This window comes from Notothenia rossii, assembly GCF_949606895.1.
Source record: "Notothenia rossii genome assembly, chromosome: 11".
Taxonomy (NCBI): domain Eukaryota; kingdom Metazoa; phylum Chordata; class Actinopteri; order Perciformes; family Nototheniidae; genus Notothenia; species Notothenia rossii.
Window position 1 is genome coordinate 3098475 of NC_136910.1, and position 20618 is coordinate 3119092.

The following is a 20618-nucleotide window of genomic DNA, read 5'->3' on the forward strand; positions in this document are numbered from 1 at the left end:
CTCTCTCCTTCTGCCTTTTCTCTGTCAATCCCTTCTCCTTCCTCTTCCTCTCTCTTTCTGCCTTTTCTCTGTCAATCCCTTCTCCTTCCTCTTCCTCTCTCCTTCTTCCTCTCTCCTTCTGCCTTTTTTCTGTCAATCCCTTCTCCTTCCTCTTCCTCTCTCCTTCTTCCTCTTCCTCTCTCCTTCTGCCTTTTCTCTGTCAATCCCTTCTCCTTCCTCTTCCTCTCTCCTTCTTCCTCTTCCTCTCTCCTTCTGCCTTTTCTCTGTCAATCCCTTCTCCTTCCTCTTCCTCTCTCCTTCTTCCTCTCTCCTTCTGCCTTTTGTCTGTCAATCCCTTCTCCTTCCTCTTCCTCTCTCCTTCTTCCTCTCTCCTTCTGCCTTTTCTCTGTCAATCCCTTCTCCTTCCTCTTCCTCCTTGTTTATCCTCTTCGTCCCTCCAGCCTCAGAGAGAGTGTTAAGTCTGGTCGATGCTGCTGCATGGAGAGGCTGTCCTGTCAGCTGCGGTATTCTTCTCTTCAGACTCCCTCCTCTATCGACTGCTCCACTGCACCGGTCGATAAATAAATACATCAATAAATAACAACACTCTCTCAACAACTCATTCGACCTGGAGTCCAGAAATGAACTCATCGCGTGTAGAATCTGGTGTTTCTACGGCTTGTTTTGGACGCTTTTACAAACATTTCAGGTTTTTCAGACTTCATTCTTTAAAGCAGCAATAAATCTGCAGTACAGCTAAATGTTAAAGAATCAAGCTTGTGTTTAAAATGTGACAAATGACTTCTTGAATTTGTGGAAAGGGGTTGGTGGTGTTTTAGTGTTGCAGGTATAAATGGGGATTATTGTTAATTTGACTGTTTTTTTTATAATAAATTAAACACAAACAATGAGTATTCAAAACCTTTGCTCACTCGCAAAAAAAAATTATACAATTATTCATTTCACCCTCTGTCTGAAACCAGAGCCCAGTCTGCTCTGATTGGTTAGCTGGCCAGCTCTGTTGTGATTGGTCAACCACTTAGAGATGTCCCGCCCCTTAGCCTATCACGTACAATGTGTTGGAGCGCTGGCCAATAGGAGCACGAGTGTTATATAGTGATGTCACTATGTTAAAGAAGTTAACAAAGGAGTCCAATGGAGGCGATTCAGGCGGGGTTAAAGTACGCTTTGAATTCTACTGAAGTTAAAGTATAAGGATGTGTTTGTGTGTGTGTGTGTGTGTGTGTGTGTGTGTGTGTGTGTGTGTGTGTGTGTGTGTGTGTGTGTGTGTGTGTGTGTGTGTGTGTGTGTGTGTGTGTGTGTGTGTGTGTGTGTGTGTGTGTGTGTGTGTATGCGTGTGTGTGTGTGTGTGTGTGTGTGTGTGTGTGTGTGTGTGTGTGTGTGTGTGTGTGTGTGTGTGTGTATGCGTGTGTGTGTGTGTGTGTGTGTGTGTGTGTGTGTGTGTGTGTGTGTGTGTGTGTGTGTGTGTGTGTGTGTGGGTGAATACGTTTTTCTGTTTACATGAGTTGCCATTTAAGTACAAATTAAAAACAAAACAAAAAACCTCATCAGTACGGATAGCCCAAAGCCATGAGGACACAATGGTTGCCTAGGAGACGACGGGTTGTCGGGCGGTTTATATACCCCGGCAACAGTTGCGGAGGAAGGCTCTGATGAACTGTTTGTTTCTCTCCGAGAGGATAATTACTGCTAAGCTGCTTCTTCAGCAGGTCTTCAGTCTCTCCCTTAATCACCCGCTGTCAGGAGGGAGTGATGGAGGGAGAGAGAGACAGGTGGAGGGGAGAGGGGGGAGGAAGGAGAGCAGAACGGCTAACAAAACGCCTCAGGGATGACTGGTTTTTGTAGCCCACACTGGAGTCAGCATCTCCCTGGTTCACTCAATAAAATGTACTTTGGATTTTGAATTATTGCAGAAAATAATCTCAAATGCTGAAACTGAGGACACTCGGGACATGTCTCCATCACTTCTGGACATGGCCAATTTTGTCCCCACCAGTTTGCATTTGGTTTGAAATGATCTGAAAATAGCTTGCACGAAGAATTGTAGAATAAAAAATATGCACAAGAGAACATAAGATAAGATAAGAAGTACTTTACGGTCCCCATTTGGGACATGTTTGTTTTGCAGCAGCATAAAAAGACAAGGCATTGTACCTTTAAAATGAAAAGAAAATAAATAAACGAGAAAGTAGAATGTTGAATTTACAAATTAACAATAACAAGATATAAAGCAAGGTATTATATATCCAATCCAACTTTATTCATATAGCACTTTAAAACCTTCAGACCAAAGTGCTGTACAGAGAGATAAGCTCACAAAACATAAAATAAATACATTTCAAATAAAACATAAAAACACAAAACAAACCAGAATAAACGTAATAATAAAAAAAAAAAAAACAGCCATATAATAAAAACAATAGACAAATAAAAGCAACAATCTACTTGTTTACGAATGCTAAGGAGAAGAGGTGGGTTTTAAGACGGGATTTAAAAACAGACAGTGTGGGAGCCTGTCTGATTAGCAAGGGAAGGTCGTTCCACAGTTTAGGGGCGGCAGCAGAGAAAGCATATATACATAACATAACATCACGAGGACTGCTCACACTTTGTATGTGTATTAACCCAAGTGGTGCAGTTCGGACCTGGGACACATTTCATATTAGCATACATTTAATAGAGAATCGTAAATCATTGTTGCTCCTACTGTACTTTGCAGCAGCGTAGCATAGTTACTAGTTAGTAAACATTTTGTAAGCATGTACGTATTGTTTGTGGGGGGTGCTTAATGCAGTACTGTTTTTAAATCTGAAAAAAGTGTCTAACAAGGTGTCATGCTCACGTTCAGGCTGACAACCAAGAATAGAATAGAATATTTCTTTATGGTCATCATACAAAGTACAACGACATTTCTTTGGCAACTCTCACTGCAGTAAAAAGTAGACACAAATAAATAAATACGAGTGGTGAAAGCAGATAGGAGCGATGACGGTGCAACGAGATACAATTCAATGTCAATGTGCATATTTAAACTTACTGTCTAAATATACTAGTGGCAAACCGTCAGGGCCTTCAAGGTATTCAGAGAATACCCTGGACACTCAGATAAAACAAACAAAACATTGATTTAATTATATAAATAAAATGAATACATGAGAATGGTATCTGTGTTGTTGATCTGTAATATCAGTGTTACGTTGATGTGTTTGTCCTTCTCGGACCAGGCACTACGCATTTCAGTGGTTTTCTGTTAGAAAAGAAAGCGACCAATCAGATCTTGTTCTGGGTCTCTGGGTAAAATATCCTTCAACCAAGGTATTCTACATCCTTGATAGAATGCCCTGGCCGTTGCACTGAATGAGAGCGTACGTTTGGACTGACAGTTTGATCAACCAATCAGATATTGATTTGCAGCCAATGGGCTTGTTCTTTTAGAGTTCCCCTCGGTTCCAGGGTATTCTAGAAGGACCGCTAGTTAACTGGCTCAAGACAGAGGATCAGACGAATGCCACGATGCCGTTTCATTGCTTTTAACGTTGAAAGTGCAACAGGTGAAGATGAAGTTGTTGCGGAATTGTTGTGAGTACCCTTAAGACGGACATTATAATGCCGCGGGGGGGGTGTCTACAGAAGTTCCAGTTGTGATAGACACGGTTCGCCACTGAAATATATATTAGTAGAGTAGCCATAAGTAGTAGTGCTAGCAGTCAGAAACACATTCAGGAAACCATTGAGCTTTAGACGAGGGAACAAGAAGTGATGAAATACTGACTTATGTGCGGGTTAGGACTCACTCCTGCACCAATGCTTGCAAAGACAACATATATGGCATCTCTTGGGGTGTCTGGGATGTCAAAGAAACATGTAGGAGATAGCAGTTTCCATATTTAAAGAGACAATATAGTGGTGGACGATAACTGATGGAAAGACTTTTAACAGTTAAGTCTTTTTGCCCTCTTGTGTTTGGGTTGTTGGATGGCTTTGCGATGCTTGGCTCTCTCTGTCACGATCCCACAGGTTTCACTGCTCAGCTGAGTGAGTGAGCGGTGTGAGATCTGATGACAGTGTGAAAGCAGAATCTCTGCTCCGTGGCCTCAGATGGCTCGAGTTAACACGTTCACTTGTTTACGTGTCAAGTTGTTCAGAGTCAAAAACACTAACCAAGTTTTTATCCGTCACTCTCACACAGACAGGTCTGGGTTTAACGCAGAGACGCAGCATTATCCAAGAGTCTGTCCCAAGACAGATAGTATTAAAGCACGGAGACATGTCACAGGAGAGGCCATACGTACTGAGATGAACCCGAAGATGGACAGAATGCGACCCCTTTAAGATATTTGCAAAACGGATTAAATTATCGATTGCTGATCTTTTTGTTTTTCTTTAACACCAGGCTTTTGAGGGTTTCGATCCTCATCTTCAGTCAATTTGAATTTCTTATCTTACTCTTATGAGGTATTCAACAACGCACTATCTTCCATACAGGCCATCTATTCATCCTGGGATTACACCGGAAATAAGTGTTTGCTTATTCAATGTTTCAACAGACAGAAAAGTTACTAAAAACAAACTAACAATCCACCAAAAAGCATGTTTTTCTTTCTAAAATATTCCCAATGCAGTTCAATCCAAGACTTTGAGTTTTTTCATCCTCATCTTCATTCAATTTTAATTACGAATCTCACTCTTTTCGTTAATTAAGCCCCAAAGCTATGGAACAAAAATACCTATAGACGTCAGGGAAGCCTGCTCGGTGCAAATCTAAAAGAAAACCTCAAAGACATATCTGTATAACTTAGCTTTTTAGGAAGCTCTCTGCTGCACTCCGATGCTTCTACAATCTACATTTACCTTCTATATGTCTATGGTTTGATTTGATGTCTTTTACCGGTAACTGTATTCTATGTGATATCAATCGTCTGTGAGTATTTCAAGAGATGTCAACTGTCTACTGTGAAGCACTTTGAAATGAGGTACTAGGTCAAGAAAGGTCTCATGAAGTTCCCCACTCAATCTATCAAGACCCGAGCAGTTCTACCAGAAGTCCAGGGTAAAGGCACAGGCCGGCGCATACCGCCAATGGAATTCCCCCACCATATGAACTCTGACCCCTGGAGTGTAAAAGTGAAGAGGCACAACGTGACTACGTAAATGCACTCTCCTGAAACAGTTGGAAACAAGATGAAAAGTAAAACGTGAGAGACAGGAATATGCACTCCAAAGTGCTTTCCCCGTAGACTCGGGTGACCCTTAAGACCAAGCGTAAAGAACAGCGGTCAGCAGGCCCCACGTTTAAGGAATTTATTAATTTGAATCCTAATTTTACATAACATTTCGAATATATTTTTATTTTATTTTATTTTATAGATCTTGATTCATTTTTTTGACACATCATCAGTTGTGGACCTCGGGATCATCGAGTGTTTCGGACATTATCCCAAGACACTCTCCCCCCAGGAGGGCCCTGTCGGGGTGATCAAATCCCGCAGTGTGTATCTTTGACAATTGGAGTTAACCATGTTCGTCAAAATTAGGAATTTATTATTCTATTTAAAGAAACCTAAGTTTGTGGCGGACTGGCGATCGGGCCGGTACTGAAGTGGGCCGATCAGACGATGTGGGCCGGTCGGATAAGTCACCAGCACTCCCCCCCCCCCCAGTTGAGAATTTACTAGTGTTATTTCCTTGCTGTACCGAGGTGGGCCGGCGGTACCGGTCGAGGGTCCCTGGCTGTTTTTTAGTCCCAGTCCGCCTCTGTACTCAACAATGCAATGTCTTCCATACAGGCCATCTTTTCATCACCTCAAAGAATTGGTTGATTACTCGATGTTTCATTAAAAACGAACTAACAAGCTTCCAAAAAGTATGTTTTTCTTTAAGCAAAAATACCCACAAATCATTGGTTCCTGCTTTTGAAAAGTTAACATTTCTTTACATGAACTTTGAGGACCGTTGGTTGGGAAGTCAAATCACTGCATAATTATAATAAACTCAAAAAACAAGACCTTCTGAGTTATGATTTTAAAATGTTTCATTCGTTATCTCGCATTGCAATACATAACAAAGATGTATTATGTGATATTAAGCTCAATTTCATATGTTCTTTATGCATATTCTCTCGTGCACGGCGACGCTGACCCAGTTTCCTGCACCGGTACATTATATCTCCACAGTTCCTCTGTAACGCACCTGTTTCCATGCCTGTTGCTGCCGTTTTAATCCGAAGCTGCTATACTGGCCGACTTCTCACTCGCTGGATTAACGCCTGTATCTCAGACCTTAATGTATTTCCCATCTTCTTCCTCCTGGTACTCTGGCACTGGATAAGTTGCTTCCTGACGACCAATCAGGTTGCAGCTTTCCCTTTCTATGATCCTAACATATTCCCCCGCAGCAGAGCGATGCAGGTATAAAAAGAACGAGAGAGATATCTGCTTTCTCTGCAGTGTAATGGAAATAAATGGCACTCGGCTTGTTGAGTTTAAAGTGCAATTTTGTCCACAGAAAAAGAAAGATATAGAAATGTTTCTTCCACAAATCATGACCAGTTACTCCAGATAGCCGTGCTCTGAGCAGCTTAATGTAGGAACCATTCACCACACACATTACTGTAGATTTTTTAAATGTGTTTTGGGGCAATGTGTGCACCACAGGCGAACCTGGTTATATTGAATAAAAAAGGCTCAAATCTGCAGCACTAAAAACAAACAATCTAAACTGATGACGAGCACTACAGGTAAAAGGAAAGTGTGTATTTTTATTTTGGGCTGAACTGACACTTTATTGTACATGTTGTAAAATAAATGTCGTATAGTGAAGTACAATTTGCATATTAAATATTTGCCAGATGTTTCCCTTTAATTTCTTGTTTATAGACATATTTTAATTCTGTTTGCATTCTTAATTTCATTAAACCTCTACTTTAACTTGTATTGAATATATCTATTTTCTTTTCATTCTGATTTTAAAAAATAAGGAGAAATCTGAGCGTTGTCACATCATAAAAGACAGCGACCTTCGACTAAAGCTCACAGCTGCTGCTTTAAAAGTGTGATATCAGATCCAAGTAGGTGACATGCAACTGAGCTCAGCTGCTGAAGGACATGCTTTGTCACACACACACACACACACACACACACACACACACACACACACACACACACACACACACACACACACACACACACACACACACACACACACACACAGTGATGGACAACAGAAGCTGTGGCAGAAGGATGGCATTAAAAACCAGCAGGGGATTTGGTGTGATGAAAATGTCAGACTGAAAGCAGCAGGCTATGTTCTGTAACATGTTTAATGAAATGACAGTGTGTGTGCATTGCTGACTGTGCAGCAGTGTGTGTGTGTGTGTGTGTGTGTGTGTGTGTGTGTGTGTGTGTGTGTGTGTGTGTGTGTGTGTGTGTGTGTGTGTGTGTGTGTGTTGTGTGTGTGTGTGTGTGTGTGTGTGTGTGTGTGTGTGTGTGTGTGTGTGTGTGTGTGCGTGCGTGCGTGCGTGCGTGTGTTCATGCATTGTATGTCTATAAGGTATAAAAGTGGATTTACGTGAGGCTTTCCAAGTTTTTTCTGCGCCTAGATTTGCATTTACTTGAATTTGTGTTTCTAGTCTGGAAGTTTTCAAGCACTCAGCATTCACAAGTAGACAAGGTAAATAAGTTGAAAGGGAAAACACAGTTTGCATTTACACCCCATCTCGTAAAATCTGATCTCGCTCTCTCCCCAGCTGACAGATTCTCAGCACTTAAGAATTTAAGAGGGTACTTGCTACCAATTTCTGCGTCAAAAGCTTTTTTACAGGACATTCAGGGTCCATGTATTTCACGACAAACCCAGCGAAGCGCACAGCGAGGACGCCTGATGTCACTCAGAGGACTGGCTTCGTGCTGTGCTCAGAAACCCCTGCAGCAGCTTGTTGAAATCAGAGACTACTATTGCATTTAGGAGCTAAAAAAAACCTCTCGACTCCAGATTCTGTCCTCGTTCGTGACTCCGTTCCCCGATTCTCGAAATGTTTTGCATGTGTGTGTTCCCGGCCTCGGTTCTGCTTGGCCACCTGTTTGTGTGTTTGCATTAGTGTGTGTTTGTGCGTGCAGCTCACCCAGCCAGTACGATGAAGAAGTCCAAGCGGTTCCACGTGTCTCCGAGGTAACACTTCTTGCCAAAGATCCCCAGAGCCAACATCTTGATCACCATCTCGATGGCGAAGAACGCGAAGATGAAGTCGTCGAATTTCTGCGGAAAGAGAGAAACAAAACACAGCTTAGCATTCTGAGGGGAAGTGGACACAATGGATGAGGCAGATATGACTGGTTTTAATGCAAAGTAATTGAACTCTTTATCCAGTGATAGTTAGAAATGAAAAGTCAGAGGATCTTGCTGCCCTTCATCCTGAGGGGAACATGAATGTATTTACCACACTGAGTCTCTGGACATCTTTCCAACAGTTCTTTAAACAGTTCATCCAAAACAACCAATGCCAACCTCCCTGTGGCTCTCATGGATCAGACAGTGGTTCATGAAAGACAGTATTTGGGAACACAGACCCAATTTTGTCCCGAATAGTTGTTTATTTCAGATTATTGGAGCGTGTTGTCAGGATGACGGGCTTTCTGATTATCATGATATTGGTTTGTAATGTTTCCCGATCTATTTTTGAAAAGTATTCTCTGCTTGTGTCTTGTCTGGTTTCACTTCCTGTCTTAAATCTACCAGACTTTGAACATTGATACAAAACTATGAACGTGGCGCTAATTAGGGATGCCAGAAACTGACCCTGATCAAAATCAAAAATCGGACAGCCCTGGCGAATAATAATCGATTGTTCGTGCGCCCCCCCCCAAATTCTTGCATTTGACCTCATTTGCACTTGTCAGTTTGAAGTAGTTCCACGAGGAACTCTTCTTTCCTTTGTTCATCTTTAGTTGTGTTCTCAATCCAATAAATTAATCGCACGTGTGACGGAGAGGGGGGGGTAAAACGGTAAAACAAACTGGTGGTGTGACCAACGGCCATTTACAATTATTAATACTATTACTATTATTAGCATTAGCCTATATTTTCGTTGAAACTAAGCCAGGGAAAAAAAAAAAAACATAAATAATAATAAAAAATATATAAATAAAATCGAATTTTAAAAACAACTTTCGATGATGGAGACTGTAACGAATATTCGAATAATCGCTGGCATCCCTAGCGCTAATTACTGTAACATGATTAATAGCGTCAACACATCACGGTAATTTCTGGGTTCTGTGTCTTTTCTTAAGCTTTCTTTTTGATTCAACATGTTTGAAATGTTAAATGAAGCAGATTTGAACCCCTTTTTCGCAACCAAGGAAAGCACCCGTTATTATCAGCCATTCCAAGTGCATGAGTCGAGCTCTAATACCAGTCAAATGTGGCTTTCAGAAAGATCCCACTGGGAACCTTTGACAGTAAAGTGATGCATTATTAATTCCTGCAGAGAGAAATCCTCTTTTCTCTTTGCCCTGTCGTCAAGAGGCTCACTGGGGGGGGGCGGGGGTTTGAAAGAAAAGAATAAAGAAGATAACCTCCAGGCATCTGCAAGGATTTAGTGTGTTGCTCAAGGACTCTTCAGCATAAATGATGCAACATGACGGCCCTAAAGATGGCTTTGCACCCAACGTGATGCCACCTTGAACCCTTAACAGGAAGTCAAGTGACAAATGGCCCCCCCAGTGTTGAATGTAATAACCTGGAGCACGGCGCTCCTTGCACTGATCAGTGTTCCTGAACTCATTACTGTCTGTCTGACTGTCTGGCTTCAGCTCCATCTTTTCTCATCATTATCCGACCGGACTGAAGGGCGAGAAGAATCGAGGACGGGATGGATTCATTTTCGTTCAAATATGAAAATGTATTTCCAAAAAAAGTACAAGAGATGATGAGGGGAAGGAATGCAGCTCAACGTGAAAACAAAGTGAAAGAGAAATACTCTGGAAGGAGATCAAGGCGCGGGACACCCACTGAAATGTGAGTCATCCAAACAGAGAAATGTATAAATATATCAAACCCTGCTTCCTCGCTGCTCTACAGTTCATATGTAGAGGTTCACACAGGAATTTATGTGTGTGTGTCTGTGTGTGTGTGTGTGTGTGTGTGTGTGTGTGTGTGTGTGTGTGTGTGTGTGTGTGTGTGTGTGTGTGTGTGTGTGTGTGTGTGTGTGTGTGTGTGTGTGTGTGTGTGTGTGTGTGGGCACATCCGTCCCGTCTTTAAAGAACATTCCTGTCTGGAAATCCCAACAGATGTTACACAACACTTGGGATTGCACTGTTGTTTCCAGGAGTCAGTCTGACAGTCTGATTCTGCCTCGGGTCTTTCCCGAATACTGACCGAACATCAGTCCAGATGTTTGAAAACACTGCGCAACTACTCCAAAGAAAGAGCAGATTGTTCAGTCAGGCATAGTCAACACCACCCAAAACAAAATGTTGTTTAAAGGGGCGCTATTCTACTCATTTCAGGTGTATAAGCATGTAGTGTCTCTACTTTAAAGAGTCCTCTCCTGCTGATGTTCAGGTGTATATCAGTATGTAGTGTCTCTACTTTAAAGAGTCCTCTCCTGCTGATGTTCAGGTGTATATCAGTATGTAGTGTCTCTACTTTAAAGAGTCCTCTCCTGCTGATGTTCAGGTGTATATCAGTATGTAGTGTCTCTACTTTAAAGAGTCCTCTCCTGCAGATGTTCAGGTGTATATCAGTATGTAGTGTCTCTACTTTAAAGAGTCCTCTCCTGCTGATGTTCAGGTGTATATAAGCATGTAGTGTCTCTACTTTAAAGAGTCCTCTCCTGCTGATGCTCAGGTGTATATCAGTATGTAGTGTCTCTACTTTAAAGAGTCCTCTCCTGCTGATGTTCAGGTGTATATCAGTATGTAGTGTCTCTACTTTAAAGAGTCCTCTCCTGATGATGTTCAGGTGTATATAAGCATGTAGTGTCTCTACTTTAAAGAGTCCTCTCCTGCTGATGCTCAGGTGTATATCAGTATGTAGTGTCTCTACTTTAAAGAGTCCTCTCCTGCTGATGTTCAGGTGTATATCAGTATGTAGTGTCTCTACTTTAAAGAGTCCTCTCCTGCTGATATTCAGGTGTATATCAGTATGCAGTGTCTCTACTTTAAAGAGTCCTCTCCTGCTGATGTTCAGGTGTATAGCAGTATGTAGTGTCTCTACTTTAAAGAGTCCTCTCCTGCTGATGTTCAGGTGTATATCAGTATGTAGTATCTCTACTTTAAAGAGTCCTCTCCTGCTGATGTTCAGGTGTATATCAGTATGTAGTGTCTCTACTTTAAAGAGTCCTCTCCTGCTGATGTTCAGGTGTATATCAGTATGTAGTGTCTCTACTTTAAAGAGTCCTCTCCTGCTGATGTTCAGGTGTATATCAGTATGTAGTGTCTCTACTTTAAAGAGTCCTCTCCTGCTGATGTTCAGGTGTATATCAGTATGTAGTGTCTCTACTTTAAAGAGTCCTCTCCTGCTGATGTTCAGGTGTATATCAGTATATAGTGTCTCTACTTTAAAGAGTCCTCTCCAGCTGATGTTCCATGCACTATAGAACCACACATAATAAGAACAATAGGGCCTCTTTGAGCTGAATACAATCTGAATGTTCTGTCTTCTAGAAGTAACAGTTCTCTGCCAAAGGACACAGAGGTATTGGCTTGAGTTGCTATCAGGTGATGATCGATGCGTGTTGATCCTCACCTGATATATCTTCCAATTGGGAAACCCCAGAGCGCAGCTAATTGACCTTGAGAGTGTGTGTGACAGACATGTGCTACCTACATAAAAGGTGGTGTAGGAATAAGCCCTAAAACCCGGAAATGAGGTACAGTTTTTGCACTTCCTGTCCACTCGTCTGGAAGTCAATGGTTTTCTGAATGTGCTGGTAAAAAGTATCATAAAAGTTAGTTTGCCACAGAAAATCTAAATCCAATGGAGAAATCATGTTGCAATTGTATGGATTGAACCAGAGAGATGCTAAATTTCAGATTAACCTACAACATAATTCATCACTTTACAAATATTTTCACAATGTCAAATAGAACAATGTACGGCCATGTTGAGTAAAAACGACTCTCCTCTTAAACTCCACTCTTCTGTCTCTTCTTTTTTGTTGTGATAATGACAGAACCATGTCCTCTTGTCTCTTCATGGAAGTAATTACTTATTTATTTAGCTAAAGCCTGCATAAGACTCAGGGTGATGGTGACACTATCTTAACACACACACACACACACACACACACACACACACACACACACACACACACACACACACACACACACACACACACACACACACACACACACACACACAAAACACATGCATGAACGTGCAAACTATAACACATACAACATGGGACTAAGCCATCAGGGACTCTTTATATATTGACATTCCACTAATGTCACCAAGCTCGACCTTCCAAAGGGTTTTCGCTAAACATATGCAAACACACTCGACGCACAGCTGGGATTAAAATGCGTATGACTTCCCGCCCTGAGGCTTTCCCGGTCTTTGCAATCAGGAAATTGATTCCCCGAAACTTGTATCACACACCAGTGAAGCGTGTTGCATGTTGCTGATGAACATGGAGTGGAATTAATATACCGACGTACAGCGGAGAAAAAACAACCAACAATTACAGGCTAAAGGTTCCTTATACATGTTTACAGTAACACTCACTGCTGTCACTGTGCGTCCACACACACACACACACACACACACACACACACACACACACACACACACACACACACACACACACACACACACACACACACACACACACACACACACACACACACACACACACACACACACACACACACACACACACACACACACACACACACACACACACACACACACACACACACACACACACACACACACACACACACACACACACACACACACACACACACACACACACACACACTCCTGCCTCAGAGGGGACACACACACTGACCTGTGCTGAGCGGCTCATTTCACACACACTTCCTAATTCACCTTCACCGCTGCACTCTCTCATATTGAACAGACTCACAGAGGGATCTCTCTTATTTTCAGCAACCCTTTTGGAAAATCTCCAAAAGAATAATAACCTGTTTCTCTTTTGGGGGGTTCCCTTCCTGTAGTGTGTTATATAGGATTTTGTGCATGTAAATGGTCGGCAAAGGCTAAAATCCCAAAGTTACAGAACATAGTGACATAACTATGGCAGTGGCAAGGCAACCAATCAGAGCAGACTGGGCTCTGGTTTCAGACAGAGGGTGAAAAGAGGTGCTGCAGCACAGGTAGTATGAGAACATTAAAGAGCTTTCTGAGCATTAAAGCATGGAGACATGTAGAGACACTACATACTGATATACACCTGAACATCAGCAGGAGAGGACTCTTTAAAGTAGAGACACTACATACTGATATACACCTGAACATCAGCAGGAGAGGACTCTTTAAAGTAGAGACACTACATACTGATATACACCTAAACATCAGCAGGAGAGGACTCTTTAAAGTAGAGACACTACATACTGATATACACCTGAACATCAGCAGGAGAGGACTCTTTAAAGTAGAGACACTACATACTGATATACACCTGAACATCAGCAGGAGAGGACTCTTTAAAGTAGAGACACTACATACTGATATACACCTGAACATCAGCAGGAGAGGACTCTTTAAAGTAGAGACACTACATACTGATATACACCTGAACATCAGCAGCAGAGGACTCTTTAAAGTAGAGACACTACATACTGATATACACCTGAACATCAGCAGGAGAGGACTCTTTAATTATAATATCATCCAGCCTTTTCCTGGTTGAGACAAGCCTCACCAAATTGGCTTTTATCCACCTTGAAAGTGTGAAATAAGCCAAGAAAATGACAACTTGTGAGGAGTCAATGCAACCAAAAACTCTTTGAAACAGTGATGGATGAATCTGCAAAAAACCCAGCAATGTCAGACAATATAAGTGATGGTTGAGCATTCATCTTTGCCACATCGAAAGCCTGTTTCTATTCAGCTTCTGCATGCGTTGCTACTGATATCATATGTATTGCTGCTGTGGTTGTGTCCTGCATTTCTTTTAAAAGATCATTTGTCAATGAAGCCGTGTTGGCAGTACTGCAAAGTCTTTTGATTTTGTGTAGGTGGCAGATAAGGCTGCTCATCCGTCTATATTTATTCCAAAAGAACTGCTGCTGCTGCTGCTGCTGCCAGAAATGGAAAAGCCTCACTTCCTGTGCACCAGACGAACCCTATAAAGAGTCTCCAGACGCTCGTGTTAATAACAGTGTGTGCACGTACAGTTATACATCATAAACTGTCAGTACGGGACTAGTAACAGCAACAGTAGAAGTTATATGAAAAATATAGGCACATGACTACCAACTATGAAGTATCTACGAAGTAACAAACTGCCAAAAAAAAAAATGTAATTGCATATATCCAATTAGATGTATGGATGTTGCAACTATACAGAGCTTTAGCAATACTGTATGTAAGTATGGTCAAGCTAATAAAGCTATTGAATTGATATGGAAGATTTGAACTTGAACCAAATCGTCAAAACTGAAACATTTTCAAATACAAGTCCACATTTTATGCTTTGTCCCTTCAGGGATTTGAACCAGCGACCCTCTGGTTCCCAAGCTGAGTCCCTACAGACTGCTGATGCTACTATAATAATGTTATACGACATTATTCACATTATTCAAAGCAGAGATTTTGACTTTTCATAGCAGGAAAAGCCCAACAAAGTGGTGTAGTGATGACAGATTTTTGAAGTGGACCCAGAAGGCAGCATCTCTCTGGTTTACTCCACGAAAAGCCAATGGGATTTCTACACTGAAATGTGGATTATTGCAGAAAATAATCTCAACGTGTATGATATTTACATGTTTTGTTCAGCACGATAATCTCCACATATTAACACAACTTTATGATTTTTTTACTAAAAAGCTAATGTTGGGCTATAAAGGAACTACAGCACGGTCAATGACTTCACGTCACCACCGCTAAGCTAAAGGAGGCTAATGTTGGGCTATAAAGGAACTACAGCACGGTCACATGACCTCACGTCACCACCGCTAAGCTAAAGGAGGCTAATGTTGGGCCATAAAGGAACTACAGCACGGTCACATGACTTCACGTCACCACCGCTAAGCTAAAGGAGGCTAATGTTGGGCTATAAAGGAACTACAGCACGGTCACATGACTTCACGTCACCACCGCTAAGCTAAAGGTGGCTAATGTTGGGCTATAAAGGAACTACAGCACGGTCACATGACTTCACGTCACCACCGCTAAGCTAAAGGTGGCTAATGTTGGGCTATAAAGGAACTACAGCACGGTCACATGACTTCACGTCACCACCGATAAGCTAAAGGTGGCTAATGTTGGGCTATAAAGGAACTACAGCACGGTAACATGACTTCACGTCACCACCGCTAAGCTAAAGGTGGCTAATGTTGAGCTATAAAGGAACTACAGCACGGTCACATGACCTTACGTCACCATCGCTAAGCTAAAGGGGGCTAATGTTGGGCTATAAAGGAACTACAGCACGGTCACATGACTTCACGTCACCACCGCTAAGCTAAAGGTGGCTAATGTTGGGCTATAAAGGAACTACAGCACGGTCAGTCACATGACTTCACGTCACCACCGCTAAGCTAAAGGAGGCTAATGTTGGGCTACAAAGGAACTACAGCACGGTCACATGACTTCACGTCACCACCGCTAAGCTAAAGGGGGCTAATGTTGGGCTACAAAGGAACTACAGCACGGTCACATGACTTCACATCACCACCGCTAAGCTAAAGGCGGCTAATGTTGGGCGTGACGACGTTTAGTCGTCTCACTTAGACACTTGTTAGCAACCTCTGTTTTTAAATCCACCAGTGGGGTTTTTACTGACATATTTGATGTCGTACAATAAAAAAAAAAAAATGTCTTATCATAATATAATGAAGAAATAGAAGTGTTATAGACTGGGATACACACTTATGTCTTTGGCCCTCAGCCTCTCTTATCTCTCCCTCCTCTCTGCAGCAACAGCTGGACGGGATTCCTGCTGGATGTCAGCTACTGGCATTCCTCCTCTTCCTCTTCCTCCTCCTCCTCCTCTTCCGCCCCCTGACTCCCCTCTCTCTCATCTTTATCTCCCTCTTATCTTTCCTCCCGGGAAAGCGTAGCACTCTGTTGGAACTGATGATGGAATTTTCTACATGCTTATTATGCACCACTTTTCATGTGATTGCTTTCAATAACTTTGACTCTATGTGACACCTGATGATATATTAAAGAGGCCCTATCATGCTTTTGGGGGGTTTACCTTCCCTGTAGTATGTTCTATAGGTTTTAGTGCATGTAAACGGTCTGCAAAGGCTTGAATCCCAGTGTTTCCTCAGTTTCTCTCATCTCTAAGCAGTTGGCCAATCACTAGATACTAAAATGCACCTGAAAAGGAGCCAAATATGTCCTCTTTAAAGAAGAAAAAGGGTAGCAGGACAAACGAGTTGTAGCCAAGGCAAGAATGGGTTTCAGATTGTAACAGATTATTTTTTAATCCAGTGATATTACATTCTGTATATCTATTTATTATTCATTTTCTAATCATGAAATAATGTTGTTGTTTTTTATATTATATATTTTTATATATATTTTATATTTTTATATTTTAAAAAGAATGCTTGCCTCTGTATTTCATATTTGAGTCTACTCTTGAATTGTCTTTATCTGCACTTTCCTGCTATAACACTGAATATATCAAAGAAGAAGACGAAGAATGATTCAGGCTGATTATTGATTACTTGTTTTGTTTCTTTCCGTTAACCGTCAAGTGGGAAATAAGTATTTTTTTTTGTGTGTTTCTCTTAGTATCCTAAGATACTGTTATGTTTCGCTGTGAAAAAAAAATATATATTATTATGAAGGGCAGACCGTCTATTTGTATGTATTTGTTTTTTTTAGAAAGGGGCAGGTCACATAAGATTTTATTCTTCTCCCTGCTCCTTTTCTCTCAATGGTGTTTTGGGAGAGTAATGTTTTGTGGCAATTATTGTACATTTGGTTTTGAGTACCATGAGCGGGACAAATAAAAATGAAATGAAATGATTGTGTGTGATAATGTTAATTCTCACATTGCCTACGAGCGGGTGTAAACACACGTGTCCACCATCTGCAGCTGTGTGTTATCAATGCATCACTGTTGTGTGTCGGCAACTGTGTTCAATATTTTTTGTTCGTTTTTTACGTTTCACTTCCTGTTTTAATTTGTATTCACCTTGTCTCGTTCCTGTTTCCTTTACTTCCCGCCATCGTCATCGTCTGCCCCGCCCCTGATTGGTTCCATCTGTGTCCACTTACCTTTTGTAAATAGTGTCCTGTCTCCCTTTGCCAGATTGTCTTGTGTCTTTTGCCAAACTCTCCAGCGTTATCCTATGTTTATCTTAGTATCGTTACAGTCATTGTCCACATATTTAGTTATAGTAAGGTCAGATCAGGTAATAGTATTTCTCTAGTTTATTGTTAGGTAAGCATTTGTGCAGATTCTTTATTGTATATATATTTTGTAATACAACTGCTTTTCAAGTAAAGACTACTTTTAATACTTGAATCCTGTGTCTGCATTCGTGCATTTGGGTCCACTCCTTGTACACTCGTGACAATCACAGCCGCTCTCATCTCCTCCTCTGTGTCTTCTGAGTGCTCTTAATCACTCAGGCACTCCCTAATGACTGCAGTGCAAACCCTCAAAGTGTCAAATCAGATATACATGATCGCTATTGGAACGATCAGAAACATTCCTGCACATTTCTGCATGTGTTTCTGACGTGGTTATAATCAGGAACATGTTGGCAGGAGATCTTTAAAGGAGATGGAAGTCCTCGACCAAATATCCAATCTGCTAAAGTTTATCCAAACCCTGAAAGCCCACCAGCTCAATTACCTGACCTCTGACCTCAAAACGCAGAGTGTGATTAGTAACTCATTTTCCGTTTAAAGAGGTCACGTAACACATCATTCACCAATGTTTTGTCAAGATAAACAAATACAGATGAAGTCGGATGATGTCAGTAATTCATTAACACTTAAAGGATCAGCCACAACTCATTACTGAGAAAGAAATTGACTTTTTAATTCGTGAAAAAAATCCATTTTGAAGGTCTTTGTTATTGTTATTTAGTCACACAGCTGTTGGAAATCCATATGCATTATAAGTTGTAAATAACCAAAGGTGGTCGATGTGTGCATCTCTCTCCTCTTTGAAGGCAGGGTGCACCCCCACACTTATCTTATCCTAACATGTAGAAAGTTGTAAATCGATGTATATATTCTCCAGGTGCCATGAAAGTCACTTCTGTGAAAACGTTTTGCCTGTAACGTCTCCCGAAAATAAATCTCAGCCACTATGTATGCAAATTCTGCCTGTCACAAGTCTGAATGCTATTATCTCAGGGGTCAAATGATTTCATCACACACACACACACACACACACACACACACACACACACACACACACACACACACACACACACACACACACACACACACACAGACAGACAGACAGACAGACAGACAGACAGACAGACAGACAGACAGACAGACAGACAGACAGACAGACAGACAGACAGACAGACAGACAGACACACACACACACACACACACACACACACACTGTGGAGAGGACAATAAGGCAGGCTGACAGTAATCTGACATTCAGTCGAGACCCACTCTTCACAGGAGAATTGAAAAATGTTGGTCGCCGAAAAAACGACATTTGGCTTTTTTCCTGTAAGTAGTGTCACATTTTGTTTAAGCATGTTTTTATTAGCAACAGTAAGCATCCCAATGAGTATCAGGTGAAATACTGATGAATATTCAACCCAGTCTCCCCTTTTTTTTGTGTCACACAGAACGATTTTAAAAGCAATGTATTTCTATTGGTAGTGTGTTTCGTGCCTGCACCACGTCTTTTTGTCCGGTCGGGTCTTGGAAGACCGGAAGCTGTGTGGTTCATAAAAACATCTTCTTACTCAATATCAAGCCACGATTATTTGTTTTTATTTTAAATCGTATAATGACTGACTTTTTTAGCCGAAATCTGTAATTTTGTAATCTTTTTTTCCTTCTAATTTGTTATGATTTGGTGCAGGCACGAAACATACTACCAATAGAAATACATTGCTTCTAAAATCGTTCTGTGTCTGAAAACTGTATTTTTTTTAATCTGTGTTTCCTTCTAATTTGTTATTATTTACATTGCTTTTAAAATCGTTCTGTGTGACACGAAAAAAATGGGGAAATCGTGTTGGTGAACACGAATCAATAGATACATTTCGTGACTATAACGGCCCGTCCACACTACAGCTTCAAAAAAAGCTTGCCGGCGGGCGTGTCTGAAGCTCGACCAACAACCAATCACATGAATCTCCCGCCCCTGACACACAAGCAGCGGTTTGATTGGCTAGAGCTCGTACTGGCATATGATTTGATTGGCTGACGCTTCCACCGAAAGCTTCAGAAGCTTCAAAAGTTGAACATTGCTCAACTTTTGCAGCCTGACACGCCAGGAAAGCTCCGCTCTGCTACCCACAATTCAGTTCGGCGAAAAGCGAGGCAACGTGACGTCACCCCATTCAAAGTGAATGGGCAGACGCGTTGGAAACCGTTTTTGAAGCTGTCGAAGCTGTAGTGTGGACGGGCCGTAACAGGAAATGCCGTGAGACTGGGTTGGAATATTTCGAAACAAGCTAGCTAGCATTAGCTTGCGTCTTAGCGTCTGCTAAGCTAACAATACCAACCACCACCGTTCTGCCAAAAATGGTCACTTCTGGCTCTAAAAAAACAAGATAGATAAGATAAGACCTTATTTATACCAAAGGAAATTGTTGAGCCAGAATTACAAAAATACAATAAACACAGCAGCATAATAGCAACAGCAAAATGCCAAACTCAAGGCATACAAAGGGTCTAGAAACCAATGGGTTGACGTCAAAGCTGCCACGTTCATTTCCTACATGGAGTTTATTATTTATAGGAAAGACAGAAGCACAATTTAAAGAATGGACTTGAACACATCTATGGCTTTTGCCTGCCAACACCTCTCCTTCCTCCTCTCTTTCTTTCTTTCTCCTCCTCTCTGTGTATTTTTCTACATTTCCATTGTATTGCCAATGATTTAATTTGTTTTCCGCAGACGTGGTTTTGTTCCGTAGCCGCGGGGACGGACGAAGGTTAAGTGTTTCTGTAGCATCCAGAGCATTGTGTGCTCCATTGAAATGTGTCCTTCAGGAACAAAATAAAGCTTCTACATTACAGCCAGAGTTTGACATTCCTTTGAAACTCCCCCGTCGGGTAAAGCAACACTTATACCTTATTTTTCCACTCATATGGATCGTTACGGTGTTTCTCCTGTAGCTTATCTGCAGTCTGTGCAGGTTTGTTTATCTTAAAGTGTGAGAAGCTGGATAAGCAAAAGGTGATATTATACTCACCTTGCTGTAATACATTTATACAATGTTACCGGAGCCTGAAGGATACCGTTTAGCTTATCACAT

General features: G+C 41.5%; 1 protein-coding gene across 1 annotated transcript in view; it reads right to left on the bottom strand.

The window, feature by feature from the left end:
- LOC307024374 (voltage-dependent T-type calcium channel subunit alpha-1G-like) overlaps window positions 1-20618 on the bottom strand; it is a 229603-nt gene that overhangs the window by 116207 nt on the left and 92778 nt on the right. The window contains exon 4 of the mRNA XM_079658439.1: window positions 8120-8253. Coding sequence (XP_079514565.1) covers window positions 8120-8253 — 134 coding nt within the window. The remainder of the gene's footprint in view (window positions 1-8119; window positions 8254-20618) is intronic.